Consider the following 11,065-nt stretch of genomic DNA (forward strand, 5'->3'; position numbering starts at 1 on the left):
AGAAAGGTCGAGCTTCGGTGGTTTCAATTCTTCTTTGGCCAGGGCTTTATCGTTGTCCCTCAATTCCTCAAACAGAGGATTCAGAAGCTTCACTCTCCGTATCAAATCCCCGTTGTTTTCTTTTTAACTTTATTTTTTCCCTCTTGTTTTATATAAAAAAAAAAAATTAATTTCCCTCACTTTAAATGCGTTGTGACTCGTATCAAATATCAGTTAATATTAATATGATTTGTTTTATTTTTAATTTATTATATATAAATAATATTTTATTATTTTATTAAATAAAAATAAAAAGTGACCCATGAATTTCTCATAAACCAAGAATTTAGTTATATAGGCACACTTTATATAGAATAGATATATATATGGCTTTAATTTAACATATTTATCTAAATAAGTTATAAATTTATGCAAAATTATCACCTGAATTATATAATATATTATGATCAAAGTATAATAATCATTACTTAATTTCTTATAAATGCAAATCACCTGATGATCATTTTTTTCTTTACTGGTCAATTATTTCTTTACTTGTGTTGCCTTGTTCTCCAATATTCAATTTCATCACCTGAAACATATAATATATTTCATCAAAGCATAATAATCATCACTTAATTTCTTAACAAATAACTGGTAAATTAAGTGGTATGATTTTAATATCACCGAGTTCATATAATTAAATGAAGTTTTGATATGCGTGGACAAATTTAAGAACCTTCTAAGCTCTAACCAATATCGAGTATACATATAATTATGCAACAAATTATTTAAAATATTTATGTGAAGACTCGGTTAAATTTAGTAAAAAAAAAAAGATTAATAATAAAAATGGGTGGAGTCCACAAAATTATTAATTAGATATTAATTTGTTGATTGATGATGGGAAAAATTAGTCTTCTAGAAAGCCAAGGTCGATTCCAGCAAAAGTCTTTAAGTCGTTATTAAACAAATTATCGTCATTAGTATCAACATCATCCGCAACAGTAGGAACGACATCATTATTATGATCATCGCCAACATTGTTCATAGAACTCAGCATCTTTATACGTCGGTGGAGTTGCTCCAAATAAGAGCTCTGAACCAATAAATGTTGCTGATGATCATGATTTTTATTTTCCAAACGAAGCTTAGGGATATGGACAAGTTTCTCCACAGCCAGTCGTAGAGTGAGACTCTGTCCATCACCGTACTTCAACTTGGTCTGAACCACACTGTTGATGGACTCAGAGACCATCCTCGCCATCTTGTCAAACCAAACACGTTTTATCATGGGTCGACAGCGCTGATCTTGTTTTTTAAAATACATGTTATCCAAGGTGAATGGGATTTCCACAGTTGAGAACATTTTGCAAACTAGTGCCAGTAATGACTCCTCTGTTGATTCATATAATTCATCTATGGGGTATACAAAATGGACAGTGGAATTGTGGTTAACGACAGTGTGATGATTATTATGGTAATGGTACTTCTGGATGGTGTTGAACTCTATCGTGAGTAAATCATCATTATAATCATACACATCTGGGTCTGCCTCCACAGTTATTTCCATGTATACCAAAACTTTAGAGTTTAGTTTAGTACCCATACTTTAATTGATTATAGTCTTATACGTACCTACGTCCGATCGAGAACTGCTATGACTAGCTATGGGTGGGTAGTGTGAGTACTTAATTATAAAGATTATTTATCTATACGAATATATTCATTATTAAATTGCTCATATATAATTCTAATTTGGTTAGGAATTAATATGATAATTACTCAACCTCATTAAAAAAAGTTTGAAAATTATATTTTATATAATAAATAATATCTTTTTTTTAATCAAACATATTCCGATTATAATATGGATCAATTGGAATAATCATATTCCTAATAAAATTAGAATTAATATTATTCTATCATCTGCCCTATATATATATATATAGGTAGGGATACACTAATTAAGAACGAATATTTAAGAAACCTATATTACGAGAGATAACACACACGTTGCCCCTCACCCTCATCAGTATTCTCCTTCACATACACCGCTCTCGTTACCGTCGTGATGTCTCTATGACCTTGACCGTGGATAACAGGATCATGATCCCTAACAACGGTTTGCTTGATCTACGTATTGCTCACGCATGGGAACAAGTACTTAACAAAAGACCTGTTACCGCCTCTTTTCCCAGTCAGGCTGATCCTGAAGTACATCAGCCACCATCTTCGTCCACAAGTAATAATGATCAAGTGCTTGATCATGATCATGAGAAGGAGGAGGAAGAGCATGGTGATGATAATGATGATCAAGTGTTGAATCATGTTGACCAGAAGGAGGATGAGCATGATGATGAGGATGAGGATTAGTTCGATCAAGAATTATCTACGCTATATGTGGTATTATGAATATGTAACCTCGACTATGATTTCTAGTGTAGTACAAATTATTGCACAATCTGTCATTATTGCACTGCAATTTCCACATGCTTAACCTAGAAGAGTACCATATATAGAGGTCATTGTTAATTTACTCTATATCCAAAGGAAAAAATAAAGTAAGTAAATGAAAATCAGGTACTTGTTTTGTTTAGTAGTGTCTACATCATTGTCTAAGAATTAAACTGAACAAGATAATAATAAACAAACTTTTGACCAATTACATACATCCATTTATCAATAAATCAACATAATATAATTAACCTACAAAAATAAATTAGTTAGACATTTTATCATACAATAAAATACTTTAATTTGAAATCAAGAGAATCAAGGCAGCAAAATTTTATACAAAATTGACAGCAAAACTCCAAAAAAAGAAAAAAGAAGATCAAGAGATCAGAAAAATAATAACAATAACTTTTGACCCAAACAATCCATAATGAAAAATATAAATGATCTCATAATAATAAAAATTGGAAATATTAATTCTTAACTTCTTGACAACAAAAACTAGTTTTTTTGAATGTCCACAAATAAAATGTAAAAAAAGTGGTAGTAGTTATTTTTTTTTTTTACAAACTTCAAAATTATAAATAAATATATATATATATATATATACTAGTAGAATGCTACGTGCAAGGCACGTATATAAGTTTTATGCTAGGTGTGTCTTGTTTTATTTAAAAATAATACAATAAATAATTAAAAAAATATTATTAATTATTGTAATCACTACAAGAATTCCCACCAATAGCGGCGGGCCTATTAGCGGCGGAGCTCCTCCGCCGCTAATAATGGGGCTATTAGCGGCGGAGCCCCTGCTTGGCCGCTATTGGGGGGCAGAATTTATTTTTTTTTTTTAAATATTAATAGCGGCGGGCTGTCCGCCGCTAATGCCCGCCGCTATTACTATTAGCGGCGGGGTCCGCCGCTAATACCCCGCCGCTAATAGGTGGGCGGGAAAAATCCCGCCCATATTGATTCAAAGTATTAGCGGCGGGGTATTAGCGGCGGACCCCGCCGCTAATAGTATTTTATTTAAAAAAAAATAAAAAAATAATTAAATGTTATTAGCGGCGGGGTCCGCCGCTAATAACACTATATATACCCCATCAGACCCCTCATCCCCATTTTTTCATTTTCTCTCAAAAAAAACCCTAACCGCCTCCTCCTTCCCCTTCTCCTTTTCTGAAATTTCCACCGCCTCCATCTCCGACGCACCACCACTCCGACGCACCACCACCCCGACGCACCACCACCCCGACGTACCACCACCCCGACGCACCACCGGTTATTTTAGGTAAGTATTGTTTTTTTTTTTATTATTTTAGATTTGTTATTATATAGTTTTAGGTTTTAGATTGGTTTATATAATGTATATTTAAATTTTGAATGTTATATATTTTAGGTTTTAAATAATTTTGAGTTTATAAATGTAGGTTTTTATATAGAAAAATCTGTGTGTATATATATTTTTGTATATAAAATTGGGTATATTTATATATAAATATATGTTTATGTATATTTGTGTATATATAATTGGGTATATATATAAGTTTTGATTTTTTTTATGTGTATATATACTTTATAAAAACTGTATATTATATATATATTTGTATATAACAGTTTATATATATATGTATATAGCAGTGTAGTATATATATTGTATTGTATTATTATGTAAAGTATAAAAACTGTACATTATATATATATTATACATAACAGTGTAGTGTATGTATTGTATATATTAATCTGTATATATATATATATTATATTTATATAACGATTTAAACATAATAGTATAGTGTATATTTTGTATATATTATTTTTTTTATTTATATATTTGTGTATATAAAATATATATTATATGGTTTTTTTTGAAGAAAATATATAGTATATGTTAATGTATATATAATTTATATATTGTAACAATGTTGTATATTGTATTGTTGTTATTTGTAGGTTTTTTAATTAATTTTAGTAATTAGTAATTTGTCTTTGTTTGTATTTGTTTATTTTATGTTAGATTTTATTGATATTAAATTAATTTTTTGTTAAGTTTGCTAAAATTTGAAAAGTAAATTTAGCAAATTTAGAATATTGAAAAAAATTTAAAAAATTAGAAAAAAAAAATATTAGTTTGTAGCTTAATATATATATAAAAAGATTTTTTTAAATAATAATAATTAGTTTTTTAGTAACTTAATAAATAATATAAATATTAAAAGTTAAAAAGATTAATTAGAAGATTTGATTTATTTTTTTAATTTTAATTAAAATTTAAATTAAATGGATTAACTTTTATTTGAATTTTAAAAAATAATTTTTTTGTATTTTTAAGGTGGTAAAAATTAATTATTTTATATTTATTTTAATTTAGAAAATAAATTTACTTTTATATAAATGATAAATAATTCAAAAATTTAAAAATTTAAAATTTAAAATTTAGTAATTTAATGAATTTTTATAGTGTAATATGTAAAATGAATTTTTTTATAATATAATTAGTTTAAATTTTGATAACTAATTTTAAGTTTCAAAAAGTAATAATTCATTTAAAATTTAATTATTTGATATTTATTTAAATTTAGAAAATAAATTTATTTTTTTATAAATAATAAAAATAACACAAAAAATTAAAAAATAATAATAAAGAACAATAATAATTCATATTTATAATTATATTAAAAATATATCATAACTTTTGTACTCATAAAATTTCATAAGACTTTACAAAAATTTAAAAATTAATAATAAAGAACAATAATAATTCATATTTATAATTATATTTAAAAATATATCATAAAATTTATATTCATAAAATTTCATAATACTTTACAAAATTCATATTTATAATTATATTTAAAAATATATCATAACTTTTGTACTAATAAAATTTCATAAGACTTTACAAAAATGTAAAAATTAATAATAAAGAACAATAATAATTCATATTTATAATTATATTTAAAAATATATCATAACTTTTGTACTTATAAAATTTCATAAGACTTTACAAAAATTTAAAAATTAATAATAAAGAACAATAATAATTCATATTTATAATTATATTTAAAAATATATCATAAAATTCGTACTCATAAAATTTTATAAGACTTTACAAAAATTTAAAAATTAATAATAAAGAACAATAATAATTCATATTTATAATTATATTTAAAAATATATCATAAAATTTATATTCATAAAATTTCATAATACTTTACAAAATTCATATTTATAATTATATTTAAAAATATATCATAACTTTTGTACTCATAAAATTTCATAAGACTTTACAAAAATTTAAAAATTAATAATAAAGAACAATAATAATTCATATTTCATAATAATATTCCATCAACTTACTACGAGGCAAAAAAGAGATTGAAGAAATTAGGCTTGGGTTATGATAATATCGATGTCTGTTTGTATAATTGTTGCTTATTTTATAAGAAGAATGCATCCAAGGAGGCTTGTCCAGTTTGCGGAACTAGTCGTTGGGTTACTTCCGAGAACGGGAAAGGAAAAAAAGTTCCTTGCAAAGTCATGCGATACTTTCCGTTGACACCTCGACTTAAAAGATTATATAATTCGAGGATTACAGCGAAAAGCATGATATGACATCATACTGGAAAATCAAAAGATGATGGGGTGTTGCGACACCCGGTCGATGGTTTAGCTTGGAAAGACTTTGATGCAAAACATCCCGAGTTTGCAAGGGACCCAAGAAATGTTCGACTTGGGTTAGCTGCTGATAGATTTAATCCATTTGGCAACATGAGTCTTGCATACAGCATGTGGCCAGTGGTGTTGGCTAACTATAATCTACCACCTTGGTTATGTATGAAAGATAATTATTTTTTGCTATCTACCCTAATTCCTGGTGCAAAATCTCCAGGTAAAGACATGGATATATTTTTAAGACCTTTGGTGGATGAATTAAAGGAGTTGTGGAATAATGGGGTAGCAACGAGAGATAGTTCGACCAACTCGATGTTCACCATGCGTGCTGCGCTTTTGTGGACAGTGAATGATTTTCCTACTCGTAGTAGCTTGTCTGGGTGGAGTGGTCAAGGTTATAAAGCTTGCCCTACTTGTAATGAAGACACGACGTCCATTCGAGTGATCGGGAAGACATCATATGTTGGTCATCGAAGGTTCTTGCCAAGTAACCATGCAATGATAAGGGATACTCGATTTGATGGTAAAGTTGAAAGAAGACCTCCTCCAAGACGATTTACTTGTGAAGAAATATTATCACAAGTTAATGCTCTCGAACCCCAAATTCCCGGACATCATGAAAATTTTGGGGGCGTGAAACGTAGAAGAGTTGCAGAAAATTATAATTGGAGGAAAAAAAGTATTTTCTACGAGTTGGAGTATTGGAGCACGAATATTTTAAAACACAACATTGATGTCATGCATGTTGAGAAGAATGTGTGTGATAGTCTCCTAGGAACCATCTTGGATAATGATAAATCAAAGGACACAACCAATGCGCGCCATGATTTAAAGAAGATGGGTATTAGGGAATCGTTGTGGATTTATGAAGATGGGAATGGGAGGCTAATGAAACCGCATGCTCCTTATGTTTTGACTCGTGAGAAAAGACAACTTTTTTGTCAGTTTGTTAAAGGAATAAAGTTTCCCGATGGCTTCTGTTCAAATTTAAAGAGCAAAGTTTCTCCAGATGAGTCTAACATTATTGGGTTAAAATCCCACGATTGTCATGTCATTATGCAGCGAGTACTAGCGGTTGGTGTCCGTAAATTTCTACCTCGTGACACTGCAACAACTATTACTCAACTGTGTAATTTTTTTCGACAATTATGCTCGAGAACTCTAAATGTAAAAGATATGGAGGATGCTCAAAATAATTTAATTCTGTTATTGTGCAAGATGGAATTGATTTTTCCTCCAGCTTTTTTTGACATAATGATACACTTGGTATTGCATTTTCCTGAAGAAGCGATATTGGGCGGTCCGGTCTTTATGAGATGGATGTATCCTTTTGAAAGGTACATGAAAAAATTGAAGAATTATGTGGGAAATAAGGCACGTCCTGAAGGGTCAATTGCAGAAGGTTATGTTGCTGATGAGGCAGTAACCTTTTGTTCAATGTACTTTAAAGGGTGTGAAACAAGATTTAATCGGCTTGATCGAAATGAAGATGCGCCTTCTGTTAGTCGCTATCTCTTAGTTTTTAATTCTCAATCTCGTCCTTTAACTAGCGGACTTATCAAGCCTCTTGATCATATCAGTCGTGAAAAAGCTGAGTGGTACATTCTTCAAAATTCTCCTGAAATCCAAGCTTACTTAGAGTAAGTTTGTTACATTTTTATAAATTATTTTATTAAATTTTTAGTTTTTATTTTCTATCTCCCTCTATTGTATCTTGACATTATCATACTTCACAGTGAACATTTGGACAAGATCAGGCATGAATATCCTAATGGTAATCACGATGTCTTGCATAGGCAAACTTTCCGTCCGTGGTTTCATAAGAAGGTATAACGACAAAATTGTAAAGTTTTAATTCAATCATTTATATTCCTCTCATATTAATACATTTTATGTATTTAGATATATGAGTTGCACAAGCTTGGAACTTTACAAAATGGTGATGAGTTACTCGCTCTCGCTTCCGGGTCCGATTACTTAGCAACATTTTACGAAGGTTGTGTAGTGAATGGTGTTCGGTTTATTGCATCAAAGCGAGACCAAAAGCGCAAAAGACACAAAATAGTGGTGTTCTTATTCTTTGGGCCCGAAGGGTTTAATTATTACGGCACACTTGAAGATGTAATCACTATATCTTATACTGGTGCATATACAGTGTCATTGTTTGAATGTAAATGGTATAACACTAATCCATTAAGAAAGAAGACAATCACTGAAAATAATATAACTAGTATAAATACTCGTGGATATTGGTATCAAGATGAACCGTACATCCTTGCTAACCAGGCGAAGCAAGTTTTCTATCTTGAAGATCCACTCAGAGGTGGCGATTGGAAGGTTGTTGAAGATATTAGCCATCGACAAATTTGGGACATTACTGACAACGAAGATGAGACTGATGTAGATGTTGTTAGTGATTCTAACTCTGCCAATTTTGTGTTGACGGTTGATCTTGGAGAGTTGATTATGCAATCGAATGAACCTCCAGTAATTGTTGAATCGTCCGATCAGTTAGTGGATTCTGAGATAGAGAATAATGAACTTGATGAAAATTATGTTAGCTACGTTAGCGACATACCACGGTGGGGATGGTGATGGCAAGGATCCCCCTAATCCTTCTAGGGTACCGTCGTCTTGCGAAGCAGGTTTTCATATTTTTTCAAATCTACAATTGTTCTGAATATAAATAGTGAATGTATGATTTACTAATAAAATTATTTTTCCCTCGAATATATATAGTTCAACCTCCGGTCAGAAAGGGTCGTGGGGTTGCCGCAAACGCTAATCTCGAAAAAAAAGGAGAGATGCTGGTAAGCCCTTGCCGGTGGAGGTAGATCTTGAAACAGGCAAAGTTGTTGGCGCTGAAGCAAGCAATTATGTTCGATTTCTTGGCCAACAAGTAAGCATGTTGTGCCCGGGTGGTCATCTAAATTTTTCTGATGTACCCCAACAATACAAGGATCAAGTGCTCAATCGAATTAGAGTGAGTGACTTTGAATTATTAAAAGTTGTAATAATTTTATGTACTTGTTTATAAATTAACATTACTTTAAATTACTTTTATTACATAGTACTACTTTGATATCGATGGGAATCCCCATCGAGACCTACTTATGGGGACTTTATATTCGGTGATGGCGGAGCGGTATAGTGAGCGAAAGACACTCAGACACAAGCATTTCAAACAACATTACAAAAAACCAGAAGATTGGGACACAGTTCTCAAATTCCCCCCTGACTACTTGTATACCGAGACTTGGAAACCGGTTTGCGAATTGTTTGTTAGCGAGGCATTTTTGAATCGTTCAACTAAAAATAAATCGAATCGGCAACTAATGAAATATCCAACAACGCAAGGCACAAAATCGTTGGCGTCCATACGCCACGGAATGGTATGTATTAATTCTTTAATTGTTAAATGTTTCATAAAAAAAATTCTTTAATAGTTAATAATATTTTTTTCTTATAATAAACTAATTTAATTGTTTATATTTGTATAGGGGGGTCCTCCTGGAGAGCATGTAGTTGAAGCATGGAAGGAGATCCATGTGAAAAAACCGTCTGGAACTTTCGTTAATGAATTAGCTGCAAAAGATTATGTAAGTGATTAAAATGATTTATTATTAAAATTTATATTTTATATTAATTACATATTCTAATAATTTTGATTTAAATAGGAGGAACTGATCAAGGAGCTTGATAGGAAGCGACTGGAACGACAATCCCAGAGCGATGCGGGACCGAATCGAATACGATGCGGTTATCGCTTTAACATTATGGAAACGAGTTCTAGGCCAAAGATCTGACTATCAAAGAGGCGTGGGTAAAAGGCTCAAGGGCAAAGGAAAGAAACCAATCCCTCAAACTCAATCGACGGTGCCTCCCCAACCAACTATCGAAATGATGAGCACCGTGCGGATATATTCTCAGCTATGCGTGCCACTTGGGGGGGTAATTTGACGCCTGAACAACGTGCCCAAATATTTAACCCACGCTTTGACAATTTCATTCAAACGTATAGTCAGTCGCAGTCGCCTGGTGGTTCGTCTTCTCAGAGTCATGCCGCTCCTCCGGAACAGCAACAACAACCTCCTTCGCAACCACAATTTCAGCCTTCCTCGCAACAACAATTCCAAAATTTGTCACAGCAGCAATTTGAAAATTTTTTGCAGCAGCAACAACCCCAATCTTTTCCTCTGCAGTTTCCTCAGCAGCAACAACGATGCTCCGCCAATGGGAAATCAGTTCTTATACCGAACACCGTCAGAGTCTCCTCCGCTCGGCTCAAACTTTGCTGATTTTGGATTATTTGGGAGTTCATCGCAGGAGAACCAATTTTTTTCAACTCCCATTTTCAACCAAGCTGAGCTCGGTAATTTAACGCTGGGTTTATCATCAGACCAAGCGTATGTGCCTTCTCCGCCACGGGCTTCAGGGACTCGTACCGAAAATAATCCAGATCAAGACTTCATAATTAGAGACCTGAATGAAGATGTTAATGAATAATTTATTTATGTTTTGTAATAATTTAGTTTAATTTTGAGACAATATTTTATTAGGATTATTATGTTAAAGTTAATTACTTTGGAGACAATTTTAAATTATTAATAAATTTTATTAAATTGTTTTAATTATATTAATTAGATTTATTTATTAAATATTCGTATATTAATTAATTATTTATTTATATATAAGATTAATATATATTTATTATTATTTATTATTTATAAATATTTATTATTTTTTTTTATTCTGATGGGTAATAGCGGCGGAGCAATAGCGGCGGGACCCCGCCGCTATTGCTCCGCCGCTATTAATAGTATTAGCGGCAGACCCTGTTTTTGGCAGCTAATACTATTAATAGCGGCCAAGCAATAGCGGCGGACCAATAGCGGCCAAGGTCTGCCGCTATTGCCCTTTGTTGGCTTGAATCTACAGCTTGACGACCAGTTAT

The 11,065-nt window shown here is 31.3% G+C and overlaps 1 protein-coding gene across 1 annotated transcript; it reads left to right on the forward strand.

Moving 5' to 3' along the window:
* Positions 1 to 6,336: 6,336 nt before the first annotated feature.
* LOC133038315 (uncharacterized) lies at positions 6,337 to 8,706 on the forward strand. Its single transcript, XM_061116423.1, has 4 exons — positions 6,337 to 7,240; positions 7,352 to 7,751; positions 7,848 to 7,938; positions 8,014 to 8,706. Exons 1-4 carry the CDS (start codon positions 6,337 to 6,339, stop codon positions 8,704 to 8,706), a joined length of 2,088 nt encoding a protein of 695 aa, XP_060972406.1.
* Positions 8,707 to 11,065: the final 2,359 nt, after the last annotated feature.

Source organism: Cannabis sativa, chromosome 5, assembly GCF_029168945.1.
Source record: "Cannabis sativa cultivar Pink pepper isolate KNU-18-1 chromosome 5, ASM2916894v1, whole genome shotgun sequence".
NCBI lineage: Eukaryota > Viridiplantae > Streptophyta > Magnoliopsida > Rosales > Cannabaceae > Cannabis > Cannabis sativa.

Bases quoted from the DNA above. Each gene is read 5' to 3' on its own strand.
- LOC133038315 (XM_061116423.1), top strand. From the start codon at position 6,337: ATGGATATATTTTTAAGACCTTTGGTGGATGAATTAAAGGAGTTGTGG. The intron at 7,241-7,351 runs GTAATTTTTTTC...TTTTTCCTCCAG, and splicing joins AACAACTATTACTCAACTGT to CTTTTTTTGACATAATGATA. The intron at 7,752-7,847 runs GTAAGTTTGTTA...CATACTTCACAG, and splicing joins GAAATCCAAGCTTACTTAGA to TGAACATTTGGACAAGATCA.